The sequence below is a fragment of the Mirounga angustirostris genome, unplaced genomic scaffold (assembly GCF_029215605.1).
Source record: "Mirounga angustirostris isolate CCGP_5_RB_7025 unplaced genomic scaffold, mMirAng1.0.hap1 SCAF_3, whole genome shotgun sequence".
Taxonomy (NCBI): domain Eukaryota; kingdom Metazoa; phylum Chordata; class Mammalia; order Carnivora; family Phocidae; genus Mirounga; species Mirounga angustirostris.
Genome location: NW_026991711.1, coordinates 102,316,045 through 102,342,706, shown reverse-complemented (window position 1 = coordinate 102,342,706; position 26,662 = coordinate 102,316,045). Strand labels below are relative to the sequence as shown.

The 26,662-nt window shown below is 39.9% G+C and overlaps 1 protein-coding gene and 1 long non-coding RNA gene across 2 annotated transcripts in view; one reads left to right on the top strand and one right to left on the bottom strand.

The window, feature by feature from the left end:
* The window catches only part of MAP3K19 (mitogen-activated protein kinase kinase kinase 19), a 64,934-nt gene that overhangs the window by 17,154 nt on the left and 21,118 nt on the right, over positions 1 to 26,662 (top strand). Inside the window, exons 5-7 of the mRNA XM_045867491.2 lie at positions 1,333 to 1,448; positions 11,952 to 12,067; positions 20,937 to 21,033. Coding sequence (XP_045723447.2) covers positions 1,333 to 1,448; positions 11,952 to 12,067; positions 20,937 to 21,033 — 329 coding nt within the window. The remainder of the gene's footprint in view (positions 1 to 1,332; positions 1,449 to 11,951; positions 12,068 to 20,936; positions 21,034 to 26,662) is intronic.
* On the bottom strand, positions 21,111 to 24,294 carry LOC135363869 (uncharacterized). The gene is made up of 3 exons (XR_010410121.1): positions 24,045 to 24,294; positions 23,508 to 23,666; positions 21,111 to 21,647 (listed from the first exon to the last, which is right to left on the bottom strand). It is a non-coding gene; the product is annotated as an uncharacterized LOC135363869 (long non-coding RNA).

The window sequence follows — 26,662 nt, the reverse complement described above, 5'->3', positions numbered from 1 at the left end:
TTTGAAAAAAAAAAAATCAGGATTAGGGGTGCCTGGGTGGCTCAGTCGTTAAGCGTCTGCCTTCAGCTCAGGTCATGATCCCAGGGTGCTGGGATCAAGCCCCGCATTGGGCTCCCTGCTCCGCGGGAGGCCTGCTTCTCCCTCTCCCACTCCCCCTGCTTGTGTTCCCTCTCTCACTGTGTCTCTATCTGTCAGATAAATAAATAAAATCTTAAAAAAAAAAATCAGGATTAATACACAGTTTTTCATGCTGGAATTGCAGTTTCCTAATACTGTTACCTGGATATCTTATCATCAAATAAGAACAGATGGCCCAAATTCTTTCTCAGTATTTCATGAGAATTTTGTTTTGGGAATAAAAAAGGAAAAGGGAGCTACAAGAACAAAAGTATAGTTAAGAACATGAGCTATTGTAAAAGGATCAGTTAGTATAATGGGATAAAGATGAAAGTTTGAAGCTACCTTAGACTTCAGAGTTAAGAAACAACTGAGGAGATTGTTTAACATGGAGATTACTGGACACCACTCCGGAGATGGTGTTCAATAGGCCTGGAGTGGGGTCCGGAATATAGGAAATCAAAAAATGCCACATTGAGAAACACTAATCAAGGCAAACGAGCAAACTCAAGTGCCAATGAGTTAAGTGACTTACTTACTGCCACATATCAAGGCAGTGGCTGTCCCCTGATTCTTGGTCCTATGCTATTTTTTTGAATCATGACCTTTAATGGAGAAAAATCCATAAGAGATTATTGTTGCAGATGATAAAACATCAAAGAGAAATGAGAAGATCATGTAGAAGGATTTTATGACAAGATCGCTCCACTCAACCAGAGCCTGTGAAATAAACATGTCAGCTTAATTTTAAAGAGAGATTCTATGCCATTCTACTATTTTGAATGATAAAAAGCTAGCTGTTAGCATTAGAAAAAAAGAATCATCAAGAAAGTAAGCAGTTAGCTAAATCACTGGAAAGAAAAAAACCTATCAAGTCAGCTATTTGGAATGGTAAGACAACAGTTTATCAGGATGTTTCAATCTTTACTTGATTTACTCATCATTAAAGAATTATGAAAACTTTTGCCCAAAGTTGGACATTTTCTGCAAATATTGGAATGTTTTTAGGATGGGAGTGGGAATAAGATATACAGCATAATCCTTTTACTTAAAAATCTTGAAAAATTGTCACTCTCTCTTACATTTTGAAGTTATTATTGTCAGCTCCAAACTCGGTTATTACTTTTATTTATTTGATGTCAATGTTTTTCCCTCATATTGTTTTTTTAATAGATTTAACTAAATTATCTTTGATGTTGATTCTATTCTTCCTAGAGATCCTAAACTCTGTGATTTTAGTGGAAAATCAGCAATACATTATGTGTCACAAATACAAAGTTTTAGGAAACAGCAGTTATTGGACATTCTAATGAATTCTATGCCAAAACCAGGTAAATACTTCTATCCCACTTTCCCCTTATTGAAAAGCCTTATTAGAAATCTTTCTTTTTCTTCATGTATTTGATGGATTCATTTAAAGATATCAAGGCAACAACAATTTATTGAGCAGTGACTATATACAAGGCCCATGACTAGGTATTCTGGGGGATGCGAAGAAATCTAAGACATGGTCCAAATTCTTTTTTTTTTTATGTTATGTTAATCACCATACATTACATCATTAGTTTTTGATGTAGTGTTCCATGATTCACTGTTTGCGTATAACACCCAGTGCTCCATGCAGTACGTGCCCTCTTTAATACCCGTCATCAGGCTAACCCATCCCCCCACCCCTGTCCCCTCCAGAACCCTCAGTTTGTTTCTCAGAGTCCATAGTCTCTCATGGTTCGTCTCCCCCTCTGATTCCCCCCCCTTATTCTTCCCTTCCTGCTATCTTCTTCTTTTTTTTTTTTAACATATAATGTATTATTTGTTTCAGAGATACAGGTCTGTGATTCAACAGTCTTATACAATTCACAGCGCTCACCATAGCACATACCCTCCCCAATGTCATCACCCAGCCACCCCATCCCTCCCACCCCCCACCACTCCAGTAACTCTCAGTTTGTTTCCTGAGATTAAGAATTCCTCATTATTGGTGAGGTTGTATGATACATGTCTTTCTCTGATTGACTTACTTCGCTTGGCATAATACCCTCCAGTTCCATCCATGTCATTGCAGATGGCAAGATTTCATTCCTTTCGATGGCTGCATAATATTCCATTGTGTATATATATACCACCTCTTCTTTATCCATTCATCTGTTGATGTACATCTTGGCTCTTTCCATAGTTTGGCTATTGTGGACATTGCTGCTATAAACATTGGGGTGCACGTACCCCTTCAGATCCCTACATTTGTATCTTTAGGGTAAATACCCAGTAGTGCAATTGCTGGATCGTATGGTAGCTCTATTTTCAACTTTTTGAGGAACCTCCATACTGTTTTCCAGAGTGGCTGCACCAGCTTGCATTCCCACCAACAGTGTAGGAGGATTCCCCTTTCTCCACATTCTCACCAACATCTGTCCTTTCCTGACTTGTTAATTTTAGCCATTCTGACTGGTGTGAGGTGGTATCTCACTGAGGTTTTGATTTGGATTTCCCTGATGCCGAGCGATGTTGAGCACTTTTTCGTGTGTCTGTTGGCCATTTGGATGTATTCTTTGGAAAAAATGTCTGTTCATGTCTTCTGCCCATTTCCTGATTGGATCATTTGTTCTTTGGGTGTTGAGTTTAATAAGTTCTTCTTTTTTTTTTAAAGATTTTATTTATTTGACAGCGAGAGCACAAGCAGAGGGAGAGAGAGGGAGAAGCAGGCTCCCCGTGGAGCAAGGAGCCCAATGTGGGACTCGATCCCAGGACCCTGGGATCGTGACCTGGGTCGAAGGCAGCTGCTTAACCGACTGAGCCACCCAGGCATCCCAATAAGTTCTTTATAGATTTTGGATACTAACCCTTTATCTAATATGTCATTTGCAAATATCTGCTCCCATTCTGTTGGTTATCTTTTGGTTTTGTTGACTGTTTCTTTTGCTGCGCAAAAGCTTTTTATCTTGATGAAGTCCCAATAGTTCATTTTGCTCTTGCTTCCCTTGCCATTGGCAATGTTTCTAGGAAGAAGTTGCTTTGACTGAGGTCGAGGAGGTTGCTGCCTGTGTTCTCCTCAAGGATTTTGATGGACTCCTGTCTCACATTTAGGTCTTTCAACCATTTTGGTGTAAGGAAATGGTCCACTTTCATTCTTCTGCATGTGGCTGTCCAATTTTCTGAACACCATTTGTTGAAAAGACTGTCTTTTTTCCACTGGACATTCTTTCCTGCTTTGTCGAAGATTAGTTGACCATAGAGTTGAGGGTCCATTTCTGGGCTATCTATTCTGTTCTCTGTTACATTGATCTGTGTCTGTTTTTTTTTTTAAAGGTTTTATTTATTTATTTGAGAGAGAGAGAATGAGAGAGAGCAGATGAGAGGGGGAGGGTCAGAGGGAGAAGCAGACTCCCTGCCGAGCAGGGAGCCCAATGCGGGACTCGATCCAGGGACTCCAGGATCATGACCTGAGCCGAAGGCAGTCACTTAACCAACTGAGCCACCCAGGCGCCCGATCTGTGTCTGTTTTTGTGCCAGTACCATACTGTCTTGATGATTACAGCTTTGTAATAGAGCTTGAAGTCCGGGACTGTGATGCCAACAGCTTTGCTTTTCTTTTTCAACATTCCTCTGGCTATTCGGGGTCTTTTCTGGTTCCATACAAATTTTAGGATTATTTGGGGGTGCCTGGGTGGCTCAGTTGGTTGAGCGACTGCCTTCGGCTCAGGTCATGATCCTAGAGTCCCGGGATCGAGTCCCGCATCGGGCTCCCTGCTCGGTGGGGAGTCTGCTTCTCCCTCTGACCCTCCCCACTCTCATGTGCTCTCTCTCATTCTCTCTCTCTCAAATAAATGAATAAAAATCTTTAAAAAAAAATTTTTAGGATTATTTGTTCCATTTCTTTGAAAAAAGTGGATGGTATTTTGATAGGGATTGCATTGAATGTGTAGATTGCTCGACATTGAAACAATTAACACATTCTTCTCTAGTGCCTTTAACATCTTCACAATATTTGTTCTTCCAATCCATGAGCATGGAACGTTTTTCCATTTCTTTGTGTCTTCCTCAATTTCTTGCATGAGTATTTTATAGTTTTCTGAGTACAGATCCTTTGCCTCTTTGGTTAGACTTATTCCTAGGTATCTTATAGTTTTGGGTGCAATTGTAAATGGGATCAACTCCTTAATTTCTCTTTCGTCTGTCTTGTTGTTGGTGTATAGGAATGCCACTGATTTCTGTGTATTGATTTTATATCCTGCCACTTGACTGAATTCCTGTATGAGTTCTAGCAGTTTTGGGGTGGAGTCTTTTGGGTTTTCCACATAAAGTATAATATCATCTGCAAAGAGTGAGAGAGTGACTTCTTTGCCAATTTGAATGCCTTTTATTTCTTTTTATTGTCTGATTTCTGTGGCTAGGACATCTAGTACTATGTTGAAGAGCAGTGGTGATAGTGGACATCCCTGCCATGTTCCTGACCTTAGGGGGAAAGCTCTCAGGTTTTCCCCATTGAGAATGATATTCACTGTGGGCTTTTCATAGATGGCTTTTATGATATTGAGGTATGTACCCTCTATCCCTATACTCTGAAGAGTTTTGATCAAGAAAGTATGCTGTACTTTGTCAAATGCTTTTTCTGCATCTATTGAGAGGATCCTATGGTTCTTGTTCTTTCTTTTATTAATGTCTTGTATCACATTGATTGATTTGCAGATGTTGAGCCAACCTTGCAGCCCAGGGATAAATCCCACTTGGTCATGGTGAATAATCCTTTTAATGTACTGTTGGATCCTATTGGCTAGTATTTTGGTGAGAATTTTTGCATCCATGTTCATCAGAGATATTGGTCTGTAATTCTCCTTTTTGGTGGGGTCTTTGTCTGGTTTTGGGATCAAGGTAATGGTGGCCTCATAAAACGAGTTTGGAAGTTTTCCTTCCATTTCTATTTTTTTGGAACAGTTTCAGAAGAATAGTATTAATTCTTCTTTAAATGTTTGGTAGAATTCCCCTGGGAAGCCATCTGGCCCTGGGCTTTTTTTGGGGGGGAGGGGGAGATTTTTGATGACTGCTTCAATTTCCTTAGTGGTTATAGGTCTGTTCAGGTTTTCTATTTCTTCCTGGTTCAGTTTCGGTAGTTGATACATCTCTAGGAATGCACCCATTTCTTCCAGATTATCTAATTTGCTGGCATAGAGTTGCTCATAATATGTTCTTATAATTGTTTGTATTTCTTTGGTGTTGGTTGTGATCTCTCCTCTTTCATTCATGATTTTATTTATTTGGGTTGTTTCTCTTTTCTTTTTGATAAGTCTGGCCAGGGGTTTCTCAATCTTGTTAATTGTTTCAAAGAACCAGCTCCTAGTTTTGTTTATCTGTTCTACTGTTCTTTTGGTTTCTATTTCATTGATTTCTGCTCTGATCTTTATTATTTCTCTTCTCCTGCTGGGTTTAGGCTTTATTTGCTGTTCCTTCTCCAGCTCCTTTAGGTGCAGGGTTAGGTTGTGTATTTGAGACCTTTCTTATTTCTTAAGAAAGGCTTGTATTGCTATATACTTTCCTCTTAGGACTGCCTTTGCTGCATCCCAAAGATTTTGAACAGTTGTGTTTTCATTTTCATTGGTTTCCATGTATTTTTTTGATTCTTCTTTAATTTCCTGGTTGACCCATTCATTCTCTAGTAGGATGCTCTTTAGCCTCCATGTACTTGAGTTCTTTCCAACTTTCCTGCTGTTATTGAGTTCTAGTTTCAAAGCATCGTGGTCTGAAAATATACAGGGAATGATCCCAATCTTTTGGTACCGGTTGAGACCTGATTTGTGACCTTGGATGTGATCTATTCTGGAGAATGTTCCATGGGCACTAGAGAAGAATGTGTATTCTGTTGCTTTGGGATGGAATGTTCTGAATATATCTGTGAAGTCCATTTGGTGCAGTGTGTCATTTATTTATTTATTTATTTATTTATTTTTAAGATTTTATTTATTTATTTGACAGAAAGAGACACAGCGAGAGAGGGAACACAAGCAGGGGGAGTGGGAGAGGGAGAAGCAGGCTCCCCGCAGAGCAGGGAGCCCGATGCGGGACTTGATCCCAGGACCCCGGGACCATGACCTGAGCCGAAGGCAGTCGCTTAACCAACTGAGCCACCCAGGCGCCCTGCAGTGTGTCATTTAAAGTCTTTATTTCCTTGTTGATCTTTTGCTTAGATGATCTGTCCATTTCAGTGAGGGGGGTGTTAAAGCCCCTACTATTATTGTATTGTTGTCGATGTGTTTTTTTGCTCTTGTTATTAATTGGCTTATATAATTGGCTGCTCCCATGTTAGGGGCATAGATATTTACAGTTGTTAGATCTTCTTGTTGGATAGACCCTTTAAGTAGGATATAGTGTCCTTCCTCATCTCTTATTACAGTCTTTGGTTTAAAATCTAATTTGTCTGATATAAGGATTGCCACCCCAGGTTTCTTTCGATGTACATCAGCATGGTAAATGGTTTTCCACCCCCTCACTTTCAACCTGGGGGTGTGTTTGGTTCTAAAATGAGTCTCTTGTAGACAGCATATCGATGGGTCTTGTTTTTTAATCCAATCTGATAGCCTGTGTCTTTTGATTGGGGCATTTAACCCATTTACATTGAGGGTAACTATTGAAAGATAGGAATTTAGTGCCATTGTATTGCCCATAAGGTGAATGTTACTGTATATTGTCTGTGCTCCTTTCTGGTCTATGATACTTTCAGGCTCTTTCTTTGCTTAGAGGATCCCTTTCAATATTTCTTGTACGGCTGGTTTCGTGTTTGCAAATTCTTTTAGTTTTTGTTTGTCCTGGAAGCTTTTACTCTCTCCTTCTATTTTCAATGACAGCCTAGCTGGATATAGTATTCTTGGCTGCATATTTTTCTCATTTAGTGCTCTGAATATATCCTGCCAGTCCTTCCTGGCCTGCCAGGTCTCTGTGGATAGGTCTGTTGCCAATCTAATGTTTCTACCATTGTAGGTTACAGATCTCTTGTCCTGAGCTGCTTTCAGGATTTTCTCTTTGTCTCTGAGACTCTTAAGTTTTACTATTTGATGTCGGGGTGTTGACCTATTTTTATTGATTTTGAGGTGGGTACTCTGGGCTTCCTGGATTTTGATGCTTGTTTCCTTCCCCAAATTAGGGAAGTTCTCTGCTATAATTTGCTCCAATATACCTTCTGCCCATCTCTCTTTCTTCTTCTTCTGGGTTCCCAATTATTCTAATATTGTTTTGTCTTATGGTATCCCTTCTCTCGAATTCTGCCCTCGTGATCCAGTAGTTGTTTATCTCTCTTTCTCAGCTTCTTTATTTTCCATCATTTGGTCTTCTATATCACTATTTCTCTCTTCTGCCTCATTTATCCTAGCAGTTAGAGCCTCCATTTTTGATTGAACCTCATTAATAGCCTTTTTGATTTCAACTTGGTTAGATTTTAGTTCTTTTATTTCTCCAGAAAGGGTTTCTCTAATATCTTCCATGCTTTTTTCAAGCCCAGCTAGTATCTTTAAAATCATCATTCTGAACTCTAGTTCTGACATGTTATTAATGTCCATATTGATTAGGTCCCTAGCAGTCAGTACTGCCTCTTGTTCTTTTTTTTGAGGTGATTTTTTCCGTCTTGTCATTTTGTTCAGAGGAGAATAGATGAATGAGAGAACAAAATGCTAACAGGGTAACAACTTCCCCAAAAAAGTATACACTAAACAAATCAGAAGAGACCTGAAACCGGGGGAAAAGAAAGGGAAAGAAAGAAAAGAGAAAGAAAAAGAAAAAATTATAAAAATGAACAAACAAAAACAAAACCAGAATATGATCAAATATGATCAGGCTGGTGCATAGATCAGTGCCACACACTAGATTTTGGGCATATTTTGGTCCGTTAGAAGACAGTGCCTCCCAAAATTTTAAAGAAAGAAAAACTTATATATGTACAAAAATAAGGGTTAATACGATGAAGGGATGGAATATACTGTAAAGATGAAAATTATAAAAGATTTTATAAAAGGAATTAATAAGATAAGAAGTTGGTTGAAAAAAGAAAGAAGAAGGGTGCCTGGGTGGCTCAGTTGGTTAAGCGACTGCCTTCGGCTCAGGTCATGATCCCGGAGTCCTGGGATTGAGTCCCACATCGGGCTCCCTGCTCGTCAGGGAGTCTGCTTCTCCCTCTAACCCTACCCCCTCTTGCGCTCTCTCTCTCAATCTCTCTCTCTCTAATAAATAAATTTTAAAAAATCTTTAAAAAAAAAGAAAAAAGAAAAAAGAAAGAAGAGGATTTTAAAAAAAAAAAAAAGGAAGAGAATGTGATCAGGCAGGAGACTAGAACAAAGCCATACACTAGAGATTTAGGGTATATTTTGGTCTGTTAGAAGAAAGTGTATCCCCAAATTTTAAAGAGAGAACAACATATATATATATATATATACCAAAAATAAGGTTAACTACTATGAAGGGATAGAATATGACTCTAAAAATGAAAAATAAAAAAGATTTTTTAAAAAAGGGATTGATAAGACGTTGGTTGAAAAAGGGAAAAAGAAAAATTTTAAAAAAAGTTAAAAAAATTAACTTTGAAAGAGTAAAGAATCATGGTAAAAAAGCCATGAATTCTCTGTGCAGTATTCCCTTAGTCCCGGCGTTCTGCCGTTCTCATTGATCGGTAAACTTGGTCTTGGCTGGCTGTTCTCGCTGATCTTCTGGGGAGGGGCCTGTTGCCGTGGTTTCCAAATGTCTCTGCCGGAGGCGGAATTGCCCCGCCCTTGCCGGGTCAGGGCTAAGTAATCTGCTCGGGTTTGCTCTCCGGGGCTTTTGTTCCCTGCGAGCTTTGCGTACAGCTTTGGAGGCGGAGAGTGAAAATGGCGGCCTCCCAATCTCCGCCTCGGAGGAGCCGAGAACTCGGGGCCCCGCTCCTCAGTGAGCCCCCAGAGAAAAGCCGTCAGTCACTCCCGTCTCCCCGGTCTCCGGCCACACTCCGTGCTCACCCGGCCTGTGACCGCGCGTTTCTATCTCTGGCATCCGACCCCGGGTGGAGTCTCCAAACCCAGCAGATCCCTGCGGTGCACTCCTGCGTGGCTCCTCCCGGAGGAGGAAGGGGAGTCTCCCCGGATCTGCCGCTTGTTGGGTCCCTGCTGGAGGAGCAGGGGCCCGACTGTGCCGCGGATCACGGTTTATGGCCACCCCGAGCTGAGAGCCCGCGCCTGGGCTCCGCCTCTGCAGCCGGCTTCCCTCCTCCGTTACCTGGGAGCTCTGCCACACTCAGGCACCCCCGGTCTTTCTGTGACCCTGAGGGTCCTGAGACCACACTGTCCCACGAGGGTTCTACCCCTCACTTAGCCACTGGAGCGATGTCCCTCAGCAGAGCAGACTTCTAAAATTTCCGATAGAGCTCCGCGGCTCTATCACTTGCCAGAAGCGGCTGATGGAGGCCCCTCCCCCGCCGTCTATCCTCCCGAATATCGTCTCAGATTCACGCACGTCCTACCTTCCAGAAAGTGGTCGCTTTTCTGTTCAGAGAGTTGCTGCTATTCTTTTCTTCGATCTCCTATTGAGTTCATAGGTGTTCAGAATGGTTTGATCCCTATCTAGCTGAATTCCTGGGACCAGACAAAATTTAGGTCTCCTACTCCTCCGCCGTCTTGCTCCTCCATGGTCCAAATTCCTGAAAGTGTTCAGTATGGTCAGGGATGCATCACGTAAGTCAGGAGAGAAAGAGCTTTTTGTGAGCTTGAAAGGGGACAAGGGACATACCATGGTCCTTAAATGCTAGATAGGATTTGGAAGAAAGAGAGGGGCACCTGGGTGGCTCAGTTGGTTGGGCGTCCAACTCTTGGTTTCTGCTCAGGTCCTGATCTTATGGGTTGTGGGATAGAACCCCACCTCAGACTCCTTGCTTTGTGGGGAGTCTGCTTGAAAGAGTCTCTCCCCCTTCCCCTGCTTGCTTGGATTCTCTCTCTCTCTCAAAATAAATAAATAAATCCTTAAAAAAAGGATTTGGAAGGAAGAGAAAAAGACACAAGGTTTGATATAGGTGGGGAGAAAGAGTCTGAGCAAAGACACAGAAATAGTCAGAGAGAAAAGTAAAATGAAAAAAGTTCCACTGAGCAACATGAGACCTTGTGAAAGCTGCTTGGCTTTCTTGTCTGATTGGCTTTTATTTGAAGCTTCTAGTTAGGGAATAAGGCTATCCCTAGTAAGGTTTCATGATAGAGGTGAGACCTAATCTGGTCCATCATTGAGAAACGATGGGATTTGATTTGGTGGAGCAGAGGCATCATGGTGTAAGTGAGCCTCGCTTATCCGAGGGGCAAACGAGACTAGAAAGTTTGTGTTGGGGAACAGGAATACATAGTCAGATCAGATACCTAAAGAAACTGGGTCCATTGAAGACTGATTGAATGCAGATTTTTTTTTTGATAAATAGAGTCACTAAAGAATTTTAAGCCAGGGAATGATGAAAGCCATGTTTTAGGAAAATTAAACTGTTGTTATTGTGTAGAATGGATTCGAAGGAAGGGACTCATAGCAGGGAGCTCTATTAAGAGACTGTGGAAGTGCCTGTGTGTGATGACAAGGACCAGAAAAGAGTCCTGGGCTTGGTGTGGGACTGTGCCTGACATGTGCTGGGTGCGGTGAGCCCAAGAGCTGTTGCAAAAGAAGAACTGACGGAACTTAGTGATGTAAAGCCGACAGAGACAAAAGTCGAGAGAGTTCAATCAAATATGATTCCAAAGTTTCAGCCCTGGGAAGGGGGGAGATGGAAAGACAATCAGCAAAAGAGAAGACCACTCTGGTTTGGTGAGGATATTGAAGGTAATGGGTTCCAAAGCATTGCATTTGTTGGAACCTTGGGACTTCCAAGTAGCGATGTTCTGTAGGACAGCACCGTGGGAAGGGATGATTTGGTATGTTCGTTTGGGAGGTCACTACAAAAAGGAGATTGTGAGGACCTGGAAGTGGGTAAGACCACTGGAGGATTGCAAGGGGCTGAGCCCAGGAGGCATACCCACAGTTAGAGAGTGGTGTGCACATAGGGACGCAGGGCAGTGAGAGAGAGAAGAGGCAACTGGGAGAGAGTTGCTAGAAGCAAGGAGTGGGAAAATGCCAACTTGGAAAAGAGGTTGCAAAGCAGATGTGGTAAGGAAGTGTGACGTTTCAATGACAGGATAGTTTCAATGACAGAAGATAGATTGCAAGGAGTAAGGAAGGAAAATTTGGTAAAGAAATGGAGGATCTGAGCAGAGACAAATCTTGTGCAATTTTGTATCAGTTACAAAATAAATGGAAGAGCCATCGAAATAGGAAGAAGTTTTCATCGAAGAGCCTGCCCTTATTTGAAGAAGTCACGATAGCAGGAGGGGGATGCATATGAGAGCAGTCCCAGGAACTAAGGGGGAGTTCACCTTTTGGTGTTCAGAACTCTGCCAATTTTTTTTTTTTAAGATTTTATTTATTTATTTGAGAGCGAGAATGAGAGAGAGAGAGCACATGAGAAGGGGGAGGGTCAGAGGGAGAAGCAGACTCCCTGCCGAGCAGGGAGCCCGATGCGGGACTCGAACCCGGGACTCCAGGATCATGACCTGAGCCGAAGGCAGTCGCTTAACCAACTGAGCCACCCAGGCGCCCCTAACTTTTGTTTTTTAAACAAACAAAAACCCATCCATTTTGTGGACTCTTGTACTCACAACCTTCCTGTGAAAATTATTGCCTGAAGTTTCATCAGGATCCCAGACCACTATTTTAGGAAAATCTTGGACAAAATGGAACTGGTTTTAGAACCAAGAGCTAGATCTTTCTATGAAATTGATAGAGATGAGTCTTATTACAACACATTATTCTGTTTCTTTTGGCAGAAAGACATGCTGAATCATTGCTTGACATTTGTCATGATACAAACTCTTCTCCCACTGATATGATGACAGTTACTACAAACCAAAATATAATCTTGCGAAGCATCAGCAGCAATGAGGTAAGATGTTCTCTTTAAAGAAACTAACAAAAAATGGATAACCTACTCCATCTACAACTTCATTTGTATTGCTTGAATATTTTATAACAGTCACATATTACAATTATATTTTTAATCACAAAGTAATTGAAAGCACAATTAATAAGACAGTGTTCCACAAATTTAATCTCACAGCAGTAATTAATCAACTCGGAGTCTCGAGCATTGTGTGTGTGTGTGTATGTGTGTGTACATCTAATACACAGAATATTGAACCCATACTAAATAATAAAATATAGCTTGTGTTTATGTGTGTTAATGTGGAAAAAGAGAAGACCATTGATCTGATCATTTCAAATCCATCAGAGGGTACCATAAAGAAGGTGCCTCTTCCTGGCCCCAGTCACAATCCCCCTAGCCCCCCTGCCCCGTCATGATGAATGACTCCACAAAAAGTCCCGCACAGGTCAGTAACAGTACTAGTAACAAATAGTGTAATCCATAGAAAACTGTGAACTGATACACGGTATATACAACAAACTGGTAACAGTGGTTGCCTACTGGGAGAGAATTGGAGACGAACTGTGCACTGTGTACTCATTTGTACCTTTTCAATTTTTATAAAAATTAACATAGCCCAGACAGTTAAAAATATTGCTACCCTATATTTTTTTGGTAAGAAAAAATATGGCCACAAATTGTTTATTTTTAAAAGTTAATGGGGGGGGTGCCTGGGTGGCTCAGTTGGTTAAGCATCTGCCTTCAACTCAGGTCATGATCCCGGGGTCCTGGGATGGAGCCCCGTGTTGGGTTCCCTGCTCAGCAGGGAGCCTACTTCTCCTTTTCCCTCTGCTGCTCCCCCTGCTTGTGCTCTCTCGCTCTCTCTGTCAAATAAATAAATAAAATCTTTATTTAAAAAAAGTTAATGAGGTATGGACTATAATATTTATCAACAAGGACTTTTGGAGATGGTGGAGTAAAGACTTTTCAGTCCCTTTCTCCTCCGAAAAATCATCCCAAAACAACAAAGAAAACAAAAACCAAAAATTTAATTTGAAAAAATTTCTTGGGGCGCCTGGGTGGCTCAGTTGGTTAAGTGTCGCCTACAGTTCAGGTCATGATCTCAGGGTCCTGGGATTGAGCCCCGTGTAGGGCTCCCTGCTCAGTGGGGAGTTTGCTTCTCCCTCCTCCTCTGCCCCCACCCCGCTTGTTTTCTCTCTGTCTCTCAAATAAATAAATAAAATCTTTAAAAAAAAAAGAACAAATGTTCTTGTTTTGAAATAATTATAGATTCATAGGAACTTATAAAAATAGTACAAAGACATCCTGTGTAAACTTCACCAGCTTCCCGCAATGGGAACTATTATCATAACTATAGCAGATTGTCAAAACTGGGAAGTTGATATTGACACATTACAATTAACTAAACTACAGACCTTGCTTGGATTTCACTAGAATTCGCATACATTCCTTTTTCTTTCTTTCTCTGTGCGTGTCTGAGTATACAATTCTGTGACTTTTAAAAAAAAATTTTTTTATTTATTTATTTTAGAGAGAGAGTCCCCATGCTGAGTGGGGAGCCCCACGGGGCCTGATCCCATAACCCCGAGACCATGACCCGAGGCGAAACTAAGACTCGGTCACCCAACCAATTGAACCACCGAGGCGCCCCTGGTTCTGTGACATTTCATCCCTTGAATCACCAGAATCAAAATATGAAACTGTCACCACAAGGGAATCCCTCTCCTACTTCCCTCTTTATAGCCACACCCTCTTCCTTTCCCTAACCCCTGGCAACCACTGATCTGTATACCATCTCCATAATTTTGTCATTTTGAGAATGTCATATAAATGGGATTATCATACATAAAAACTTTGAGATTGGCTTTTTCTACTCAGCATAATGCTCTTGAGATAGATCCAAGTTGTATCAAGTCTCTTTACATTGCTAAGTAGTATTCTATGGCACAAATATTCACAGTTTACTTAATCATTCACCTGTTGAGAGACATTTAGGTTGTTTCCAGCTTGGGGCTATTATATATAAAGCAGCTATGAGCAATTGTGTATAGATTTCTGTACAAACATAAATTTTCATTTCTCTAGGATACATGTCCAGGAATCCATTTACTGGGTTATATGGTAAATGTATGTGTAACTTTTAAAAAAACTGTCAACTTTTCAGAGTGGCTTTATCATTTTATATTCTCACCAGCAATGAATGAGATGTCCAGTTTTTCTGTACCCTGGCCAGCATTTAGCACTATCAGTATTTTTTTTTAAACTGTCTTAATAGATGTATGGTGGTCTCTCATTGTGGTTTTAATTTGCATTTCCCTAATGACTGATGTTGAACATTTTTTCATGGGTTTATTATTCCCCATTAGCATAAATTATTCAAACTTTTATCCATTTTCTGATTGGATTGTTTGTTTTCTTACTGTTGGGTTTAGAGAATTCCTTATATGTTCTGGATATGTGATTTGCAAATATTTTCTACTAGTCAATAGCAAGAACTGGCTTGTTATTTTCACCTTTGTAACATGGCTTTCATCAAACAAAAGTTTTTCATTTTGATGAAAACCAATTTATCTATTTCTTATGGGTCTTAATTCTCATGTTATATCTAAGAATTCTTTTACTTGATCTGGGTCCTGGTTACACAAATGCTCAGTTTATAAAAATTTACGAGTCTATGCACTTTTCTGAATGCATGCTACACTTAAATTGAAAGTAATGCCAAGGGGAGGGGTATGCTTTCAAATATCTGAGAAAAGAATTGTTTTCAACCTCAGATTCTATATCCAAACTATAAGTCAAGTATTAGAGTTGAATAAAGACATTTTTCAGACATACAAACACTCAAGCACTTTACTTCTCAAATACCTTTTAAGGAAGCTACTATGTGCCCTATTAAATCAAAGGAATAGAGGGGCAGCTGGCTGCTCAGTTAGTAGAGCATGTGACTCTGGAAACTGGGGTTGTAAACTCAAGCCCCATGTTGTGTATTGAGATTACCAAAAATAAATAAATAAATAAATAAAATCTTTTTTAAAAATTAAGGGAATAGATAAAAATAAAGAAGGAAAATTGGACCCCTGATGCAGGCAATCTGGAATCTAACACAAGAGAGAGAATCATTGGTATAATGGAGAAGGCAAGTTCCAGGGTGTCAGCCATGTATCTGGTCTAGGGAACAAAGAGCTGAGATAATTTGGGGTGGGGGAGGGGAGAAGAGCAGGATAATGGAGATTTCCAGGAAGGAAATGGAACTAATATATTATCTGATATATTTAGCCAAGTGGAGAAATCACTGGAGGTTGGAAAGATTTAGGCATTAAAAAATATATAAGAAAATGAGTAAAACAAAATAGAAATAAAAATGGGGTGTAAGAGTATGAAATTGTCTACTGTAATAAAAAATCAGTAGGTAATATTTCATTTTCGTGACTTAGAAGATAGCAGAACAATAGTATTATCTAGAGATCTGGAAGAAAATACCAAAAGAAACAATTAAAAGACTGGAAGTGGTTATCTCAGAGAGAAAGGGTGGGGAAGGAAAATGATGACCTTTTTGTTATAAGTTTTTTACCATTATTTGACTTTTTAAAAATATGCAAGTTTGATAAACATTGAAATTAATTAAAAATTAAAATATAGAAATGGTTAGGGCATCTGGCTGGCTTAATTGGTAGAGCATGCAACTCTTGATCTTAGGGTCGTGAGTTTGAGCCCCACATTGGGTGTAGAGATTACTTAAAAATAAAATATTTAGGGGTGCTGGCTGCTTCAGTTGGTCAAGCCTCTGCTTTCAGCTCAGGTCATGGTCCTGGAATCGAGCCCCACATTGAGCTCGCAGCTCAGGAGGGAGTCTGCCTCTCCCTCTCCCTCTGCTCCTCCCCCTGCTTGTGCTCTCTCTCTCTCTCTCGCTCACTCTCTCAAATAAATAAAATCTTAAAAAAAATAAAATCTTTAAAAATATATGTATAGAAATGTTTAAATCAGGACTCCTTTGGGGCATGGGATGGGATGAGTAGAATGGAAATGTGTATTTTTTAGTACTATTATTACTATTTTTTAATATTAAAGAACAGCAGAGGGGTGTCTGGCTGGCTCAGTTGGTAGAGCACGCGACTCTTGATCTCGGGGTTGTGAGTTCAAACCCCACGGTGGGTGTACTTAAAATCTTTAAAAAATAAAAAAACCCCAGCTTACTTAATACTATTGGAATATTTTCCTGTGTGCCTTTATAACTTTTTAGAACAGGTTAAAAACCAAAAACCAAACCAAAGTTGCTTTGGTACACTGGTCCTCCACAGGGGGTGATCTTGCATTTGGCATCATTTGGAGACATTTTTGGTGTCACAACGGGTGGAGGTGCCACTGGCCTCTAGGGGGTAGCGGTAGGGGCTGCTAGAGTGCGTAGGATCGCACCTGCAATGGCGAGGTACCCAGCCCCAAAGGTCAGTGGTGGTGAGGCCAAGCAACCCTGCCAAGCAGCAGGTTTTATCACAACATTGAAGGTTGTCTTGGTTTTGGTTACTAATATTACATAGTAATTGAAATAAAATACCTAGAGACCAATCTTTAAAGCGATGGTCATACATTAGAAATTGATACACAAAAACACACTTACTTTTCATTTTTTATGGTATGTTTAAGTAATTTTCTTTTGTAAAAGGACTAAACACCCCTTTACAGCCGTACATTTTTTCCCCATGCAATTTAAAAACGTTTACTGAGCCTTCACTCTATATTTTTCTTGTTATGATTGAAATAACTTTGAACTCATTTCTGAGGGAGAAATAGACTCTGACTATTGAACTTGCCTTTTCTCTCTCATGCTTTCTCTCGGGTTTAAATGGTAAAACCCAAGGTCATCCTTCACTTCTGTTCTTTGAATGAAAGCTTGTTTTTCTTTATGGCTGTCTGCAATAGGTTTTTCTAGTTTACAAATAATAGGCAGCTGCCTTGCTTCTGGGATTGTCCTCTGGGAGGCTTTACAGCCTCTCCCAATCTCCTTTCATTTAAGGAGAATCTTCCTTCCCAATTTAATTACGTATGATTTCTCTGCCTCTTTTCTCTTCTGTATTTTTGGGATTCTGTTGTTTGCAGATTAGAATGCTGTACTCTTTTTCTAGTCTAGTGTTATCTCCTGCATCATTGTCAGTGGTTTATGAAATCCATTTATGTTGGGGCTGTGCTGTTCTAATATTTTCTCTCCTTCACTCATGACTGTCATTTCAGTTGTCCTCCTTGTGGCACCCAAGTACATCTTAAAGTCTTTCATATTTAGCATTCTAAAGGAAATTAGAAAATCCGGAGCTGTTTCTGTTTTAGAGTCTTCATTTACATGATAAACTTCAACGTGTATATTATTCCCTACATCCTTTTTGTGTATGTGTGATGTTTATGGTTTTTCAGTTTATTCTGTGGAAGAAATTGTTGTCAGGTACTTACAGGTATCACATGTCTTTTATTTTTTTTCCTGTACAAAACTTACAAATGGGTTTTAATATCCTTTCTCTTAATTTTGCTTACTGTTATTGATTCTTTTCTTTATGGTCCTTTTTTGAAAGATTTTATTTATTTATTTGAGAGAGAGAGAGAAAGAGAATGAGCGGGGAGGAGGGGCAGGGAGAGAGGGACAAGCAGACTCCCCGCTGAGCAGGGAGCCTGATGGGGGGCTCAATCCCAGGATCCTGAGATCATGACCTGAGCCTTCTGGTTCTTTTTGAGATTCTTTATTTCAAAAGTTTCATGGTAGCAAGAAAGCAGAGGGTTTAAGAGCTTTGGAACCAGACTTCAGAGTCTGAGTGTGATTCCTGGCTCTACCATAGGGTAGCTACATGACCTTGATTAACCTCTCTGGGCCTGTGTGTAAAGAGAAAACAATAGTTCTTGCCTTTAGAGTTGGTGTGAGGATTAAATTAGTTAATATGTGTAAGCTGTATAGAGGAGTGTCTAACCCTATATATGTAAATGCTAGTCATCCTCATGGATTTTTGTAGGTAGGTGTGCACACGCTCTTCATCTTCCAGCTTTTCCAAAAGGACCAACTAATAAATGAACTGAGCAGCTGAGACTGATCACAGCTCATTAATTAACATAGACACCTGATGTGAGAACCAGTTGCATATTAAGACTTCCATATGAAGACTGCTATTTTCCAAAGCTTAGCATAAAAATTTCATTGAATCACTGTAATTATATGAAATCGTAGAAATATATTTTGAGGTCTCATAGAGTGTTCCAGAGTAAGGATCCAAAAAAACTATATATATATATATAAAGGAAAAATTCAGTGGTTAATAAACATGTGAAACTATCTCTAAATTTTTTTACTAATCAAAGTATGTACATTCAAAGAACAATAAGATGACCCGTTCCATATATTACATCACTAAAAATGAAAAGTGATGATAATTGATAATGGAGAAGATGTAGCAAAACACCCTCATGCACTGCTGGTAGAGTGTAACTGTAAACTTTGCTTCTAAAGTAATGTGTGGGGGCACCTCGATGTCTTAGTCGGTTAAGCATCTGCCTTTGGCTCAAGTCATGATCCCAGGGTCCTGGGATCGAGCCCTGCATCAGGCTCCTTGCTCAGAGAAGAGTCTGCTGCTCCCTCTCCCACCCCCCTGCTTGTGTTCCTGTTCTCACTCTCTCTCTCTGTCAAATAAATAAACAAAATCTTTAAGAAAAATTTAAAAAGTAATGTGTATAAAACAACTTAAAAATGTTCATACTCTTGATTAATAATTCCATATCTAGAAATTTACTCTGAAGAAATAATACAAAATTGGGGTATTCGTTGCAAGGATGTTCATAGCAATATGTGTAATAATGAAGAATTAAAAACTGCCTAATAAGCATTATGGGCTTATATGGTAAGACTCATGGGGTTAACTAAACATTGTTATGACCCTCTGATAGATATTTGTTGAGGGAAAGAATTTACAATTACATTAAAATAATGTTTACTTAGTAAATTACTATGTAATTTGTACTTGTCTTCAGTGAAAAAGCTGGATAAAACAATGTATGATGCAACTATATTTTATAAATACTTTGGAAAAAGACTAAGGAAATATTATTTCTATGTTAACAGTGTTTGCTTTTTATTTGTACGATGATAGTTTTTTTCTATTGCATTTTTAAAGATTTTTTTTTAAGATTTTTATTTATTTATTTGACAGAGAGATAGCGAGAGCAGGAACACAAGCAGGGGGAGTGGGAGAGGGAGAAGCAGGCTTCCCGCTGAGCAGGGAGCCTGATGTGGGACTCGATCCCAGGACCCTGGGATCATGACCTGAGCTGAAGGCAGATGCTTAACGACTGAGCCACCCAGGCGCCCAAAGATTTTTTTTTTATTTCTATATATTCTAAAAAGAGTTCCCTGCTCCCCCTTTGTAAATGAATGGGGTGGAGAAGCAATTTGCCACATAGTGGTAGAATTTTTGAAATGCAGAGAAGAGCAAGCAGTGAAATTCACTACCGTCTAGTATCAGGGTGAACCCGCCCAGGTCTCTTATTTGCCATTGACAACCAGGATAGTCTGAGACAGGGTACCTAACCTTTGCCAGGAGATAGAAAATGCTTTAAAAGCAGGTACTGCAGGGGTGCTTGGGTGACTCAGGCATTAAGTGTCTGCCTTTGGCTCAGGTTATGATCCCAGGGTCCTGGGATCAAGCCCCACATCAGGTTCCCTGCTCAGCAGGGAGCCTGCTTCTCCCTCTCCCACTCCCCTCTGCTTGTGTTCCCTCTCTTGCTGTGTCTCTGTCAAATAAATAAATAAAATCTTAAAAAAAAAAAAAAGGTACTGCTGCGTAATAGGTATGACTATGAAGTTATTATGATTCAATACCTAAAACATTTTAATGGCAGTGTAAATAAAGGACTTTACTTTTAGTATTTTCTGTGGTAGTTAAAATGAACAAAGTGGGAAAGATTCCCAAGCTCGACTGGGAATGAATGAATGACATATCAGAGGCTTTGTGATAGCCTGCCCACCTGTGTGACAGGCATCTGTGTTTAGGGCAAAGACTTTTTATCCAACAGTTCCCTTAAATAGGTAGCTCACCCAGATAATAGAAACCAGAGAGCTAATTGTAACTTACTGGTTATGAGGTGATATTTTAACTACTACTTGCATCTATCACTGTTCTAGACATTAAATAGGGCAAAATCACTGGCAGCAACAACTCCTAAGGAAGGACCCTATCGACAGCAATGAATTCTAATAAGAAAACACTTCTTATTTAGGGAGTTAGGATTACTTTTCATAAATCGAGTTGGCTTTCAACCATCGTTCTTAGCATAATGATTACTTTCTAGAAAGGAGGTTTTTCCTTCCTTGAGAGATTGCATGCCATGATTAGATCAGAAAGCTGTCATAGTGAAAACTTTAATCAGCTTTGCTGCCTCCTTTCAGTCTAGAGATATCTGTAGCTTCCATATGGGGCAGGGATTTCCATCCTCACTAAATGTAAATGATGCCCCAGGGAGGCATTATGGAAAAAATCATGTTCCTTTGGGGCTGTTCACTGCTGTGGCCAAAGGATTCTTTCCAGTTTCCCACCCAGATGGAATTTGTGGCAGCTTAGCAGCCTGGATGCTGATGTGATAAAAAGTATAAGATATTGAATTTCTATGTGTCTATGTGATTTCAGCTTTGATCTTCATTTTTGATTGTGCAATTAATCATGTCCACGTCTGTCTGAGCCTGGTGCTCTAGGAGGAGATACTTTTCCCATTATTTTAGTCCTAAATACATTCTCCAATTTAAAAGGAATCCACAGTGTGAAACTTTAGCTTAGAAAAATCTATATTCATTCTGTCAACAAAGTAGTACATTGAATAACTGAGTTGCTATTTCATGATATTGCAGGAGTTTGACCAGGATGAGGACTGCAGTCATTCCATATTGGTTAGTGAAGGAGGAGATCCAAGTGGTGATGGACAAGATTGGCAACCCAGGACAGAAGGTATCTGGCTTCTGTCCTTGATGTGTTCACAAAGATAACACTGATTATTTGGCTCCCCCCCACCCCCCCACCCCAATTTCAATAGTGCTCGGTAGAGAACTTTAAAAACACAGAAAAGCACAAAGGTCAAGAAAACACGCTCACAGTCCTATTCTTTGGTCCTTTTCTCAGTTAGAGTCTTGGCCACTTGCCGGTCAAAATGGCCATCTCTCTTATGTCTCTCTCTTGACTCACTCCACTCCAGCTCAGCCGGCCATCCTCTCCCCCTTTCCTTTTTGTCTGATAACATCTCTCCCCCCATTTCTTTCCTCTCAGAATCTTCCGTCAGCTTCAGGGATCTGTTTTCTTCCAGAACCAAGCATTTCTCCATCAGCTGTTATCCCAGAGCTTCTCTCTTCAGAAAAAGATGGGGGGCTGAACAAGGCACTAAAGCCCCAAGTCTCAGTCTTTTGTTCCGTGAGGACATAAGTCTGGAATTTTCCAGAACAACACCCATTCCAAATATGTTATCTTGTCATTTGCCTGAGTGGCTTTGCATTTAATAGACCACAAGGTATTTGCAGATTCTCACTTTCAGAAAATAGTCTCCACAGCGATCCCAATGATCTGCTCACCTACAAATTTATTAAATTAAATGTTTATTCACACTGCTACTGTTTCTCTTCGGCAATTTTCTGGCTTCCATTTCTAACTCTCCAGGGAGGCTGTCCTCTTGGATTCTTTTCTCTGCAACCCAGTGAACCTCCCCAAACACTGCAGCGCTGTCCCAACCACCCTCTCCTTTGGCCCATTATGCGATGCTGCCCTCTCCTGGGGAGCTCCTGCCTGTCTCAAACTCACTTGGACTCTCCTTTCTCCAGGCTGAGGGCGGAGAATAATTTAGTAACATTTGATATAATGAACACCATGAAACCTCAAAAACCTAATTAAAATGAAAAAATCGGGCGCCTGGGTGGCTCAGTTGGTTAAGCGACTGCCCTCGGCTCAGGTCATGATCCTGGAGTCCTGGGATCGAGTCCCGTGTCGGGCTCCCTGCTCGGCGGGGAGCCTGCTTCTGCCTCTGACCCTCCTCCCTCTCATGCTGTCTCTCATTCTCTCTGTCTCAAATAAATAAATAAAATCTTTAAAAAAAAAAAAAAATGAAAAAATCCTGGCCCTCTCCCAAACACCCCTTGTGGTCTGACTTTGACTTTCGAACACTTCAAAGCAGAGTTCTCAGAACAATTGTGTCCCAAGTACCCTCCAGGAGGCTAGATAATTTGCTTATTCTACTCAATTTGGAGATGACTTGCCATTTGAGGTGCAGTTAATTCTTTTGAAATAATTTATAATTTTTATAATTTTAAAATACACCGACTTTTCTTATAGGAGCCATAATACATGGGTAGGTAACCTCCCCGCTAAGCTCTTGCTTAAAATTTGAACTTTTATAAGGGGTTCCAAATTTGAAAGAAGCAGTTATGTTTCTGATACATTTTCTTCTCATAGTTATTAGTCTATAGTAGTTACTCTTTTAAGTCGTAAGTCTGAAATAACAACGTTTGGGGCACTACTGTGCGTTGTATTCATCTTAAGTTATCAGTATATCTCTTTAACCCCCATTTATGTGTTCCTAACATACTCGAGGCTGTTGATGTTTAAGTGCTGGAACACCTTATACTTTCTGTATATGCCATATGAGTATCCTGATGTAGATATACACATTTAATCATTTAGTTTATCTCTGCGTGTTCACTGTATTCTATTCAAAAGGGAGCATCACTAAAATATATATAAACTCTATAATGTTTAGATCACACCCACAGACTTTAACAGCTAAATATTCCTGCAGCATGCATTGGCTTAATTATAGGCTTTTATAGATGGTAATTTATAAAATACAATTTATGGCTCCCCTAAAAAAAAATCCCTCATCCTTTTCCTTAGTATAAAAATCTTGCACTCATCAATCAGCTACGTTCCTAGAACGATTATCAGATGCAAACCTTGAAGACTACATTGAGCATGGAAAATCACTCTCTTCATAAATGGAATAAGAACTTACTTCCTAAAATTACTGGGCTTAAATTTTTTTTTTTAAGATTTTATTTATTTATTTAACAGAGAGCGACACAGCGAGAGAGGGAACACAAACAGGGGGAGTGGGAGAGGGAGAAGCAGGCTTCCCGCGGAGCAGGGAGCCTGATGCGGGGCTGATCCCAGGACCCTGGGATCATGACCTGAGCCGAAGGCAGACACTTAACGACTGAGCCACCCAGGCACCCCTGGGCTTAAAATTTTTTTAATGCAATGTATCCATCAGGATTCTTAGTTGCAGATAACAGAATCTACTTTTAATTGAGTTAGCAGTGAAGGAAGTTTTAAAAAAATATTAGAAAGTTCACAGACCATTGAAAAGCCAAAGGAGAAGAACAGACTCTAGGTTCGATGTCAGGAAGAATTCTTGTAACCACATCTCAAAACTGGCTACTCACCTCCACATCACGCTGCTCTGCCACAACCAGGAAGTTGCTCCCATATCATTCTTGGAAACTCATCCATCTGCTAACAAGCACATCAGCAAAAACAATGACGGCATCTTAAATTTTTTCATAACTCATGTGAATCTGTCTCTCAAGTTGGCTTTCTGAACTCTAGTGGCAAAGGAGACAGGAAAATGTAGTTTAAAAAAAAAAATCTGTGTTGAGATTCATGATTTAGGAAATTATAAAAATGTGGAAAAGGTGTCAAAATATTTTGAACTTCAATGCCCATCAATGTAAACAGAACAAGCAGAAAACACAGGAAAGAAAGACGCTTCTGGAGACAATAATTTTTCATCACTGAATGAATTAGACTCGGCCAATTTTCAGTTTTCATTTTAATAATGGCTGAACATTAGCAATTTAATGATCATTTTCCCACTTTGAATATCAGTTTCACTTCTTTTGTGAAATTACATTTCTGGCTGTATTTAAATGTTGCCTCTTAGTTTCTCCCTGCAGTAACATTTTCTGGTGGGGTTACCTTACCTCTTCTTAAGTGGAAGGATACACAGGAGCAAGTGTTTTACTTCTACATGTGACAATGCATCTTTTCTGGCCCACTGGGTAGGTTCAGAGGCTCCCACAACCATTCATGCTATTCGAGAGACAAAACGGAGAACATTTGTATGTTCCCAGCTGATTTCAGAGTCAGTACATTCTATAATTTTTCCCCCCCTATTTGGGATCAACAATTAGGATGGGGCCATTAGTTCTTAACAATTTCCACAAAGGTAGGTATTTCTTATTCTTGCTTATTCTATCTTTGTTTCTTGGTTTGAAAAAAGAAATCAACCAATTAACAAACTAGTGAACACATTAAATTTGCTTAAAAACATTCTGGGTTTATGAGTTCTCAATAACTGTAAAAGTAGTCATTCTTAAGAACATGTTCACATGAATACACTCTGCACAGTTTTCGAACTTCCACAGCAAAGCACTAATTGCACTTAGCCTTTGTAGAGAATAGCCTTTTCACTGATGGTTTAGTTATTAGGAATGCATGCTGTATGGTTTTTCTTACTTTAACGTGTCAGCTAGGTTTTGCACTCAGAGATGACTACAAAAATGTTATGAAAGACATCCATATCCCTTCCAAGTATGAGAGTGGCCCTGAGCATGTCACACAACCTCGTGGTTACCAGTTTGTCTATAACATGAAGGGCTTGCATCCGATGAGCTCTAAGTTCCTTCTGGCTCTGTAATTCCAAGCCTCTCATTTTGTGCTGATAAATAGTGTGGTGGTAGGATCTTTGAAAAATTTTTAAGAATATATTGACCATCCAAGGGAAAACCTCATTTTTAGAGAAGTGCTCGTTGCTATTTTATTAGAAAACATGCACTCATGTCGTCATATTTGGAAAACATCAGGAAAACCAAATTATTATTATTATTATTATTATTCAGTAACTTTCCCAAGGTCATCCATGAAGAACAGAGGAGGGATGTAGGTCCAGATCAGTCTGATTCATACCTTCCTTTAATCTTCTCTGCTCTACTTCTTTCCTAGCATTCCATCAATGGGGCTGATTAAAACCACAGCTCCTCTAGACATAGGGAGACTCACTAAATGGTCCTGAGAAATACACAGATAGGACTGAATCCTGGGACAAGCACTGGGTTGTTCTAGAAGGATACGCCTCTGTGTTCCCACAACACCATTTGTACACTTCTATCACAGTGTTTAACTTGATACACTCTTGGCTTTCTTATTTGCTGTCTTTACACAGTTGCACCTTGTTTATTTCTGTATCTTCAGCATAAAAAGTTAGGCTTGGCATCTACTTAACAAAAGTTTGTTGAATGGAAAAACATGAATACATGGACAACCCTTAAAGTAGCATGGTTCACACTAGTTTTTTAATATAAATTTAACATGTTATATTGTAAGCAAGCATTGATTCTGCAAGTTGGAACTTTCTGTCTTAAGGGTTATACTGGAAATCATTCCATGGAATCAGATAGGATTTGACCAAAATTCATACACAAGTGAGTTCCTAGGGGGCAAGGAAAATGATCTCATTTAAAGTTCACAATGGTTGTGTGAAGTCGGTGTCATTAGTTGCACTTTACAGAAGGAGGCCTTGTTTTCTCCATCCAGGGAGAAAGCATTGCTCATCTTAAAACTTTATTTTATATCTGGAAAGTTTTGTTACGTACTTTTTTTGCTCATGCATCTGTCATTTTTATGTCTTCTTTGGAGAAATGTCTGCTCATGTCTTCTGCCTATTTTTTATTTATTTTTATTTTTTAAAAAAGATTTTATTTATTTATTTGACAGAGAGAGACACAGCAAGAGAGGGAACACAAGCAGGGGGAGTGGGAGAAGGAGAAGCAGGCTTCCCGCGGAGCAGGGAGCCGGATGCGGGGCTTGATCCCAGGACCCTGAGATCATGACCTGAGCTGAAGGCAGATGCTTTTTTTTTTTTTTTTAATTTTATTATGTTACGTGAGTCATCATACAATACATTAGTTTTTGATGTAGTGATCCACGATCCATTGTTTACGTATAACACCCAGTGCTCCATGCAGTACCTGCCCTCCTTAATACCCATCACCGGGCTAACCGATCCCCCCTCCCCCCTCCCCTCTAAAACCCTGTTTGTTTCTCAGGTCCATAGTCTCTCATGGTTCATCTCTCCCTCCAATTCCGCCCCCCCCCCCACCATTTTTCCCTTCCTTCTCCTAATGTCCTCCATGTTATTCCTTATGTTCCACAAATAAGTGAAACCATATGATAATTGACTTTCTCTGCTTGACTTATTTCACTTAGCATAATCTCCTCCAGTCCCATCCATGTTGATGTAAAAGTTGGGTATTCATCTTTTCTGATGGCTGAGTAATATTCCATTGTATATATGGACCACATCTTCTTTATCCCTTCATCTGTTGAAGGGCATCTCGGCTCTTTCCACAGTTTGGCTATTGCAGACATTGCTGCTATGAACATTGGGGTGCATATGGCCCCCGAAGGCAGATGCTTAACCGACTGAGCCACCCAGGCGCCCATTCTGCCCATTTTTTAATTGGATTATTTGCTTTTTGGTGTTGAGTTGTATAAGTTCTTTATATATTTCGGATACTAACCCTTTATCAGATATGTCATT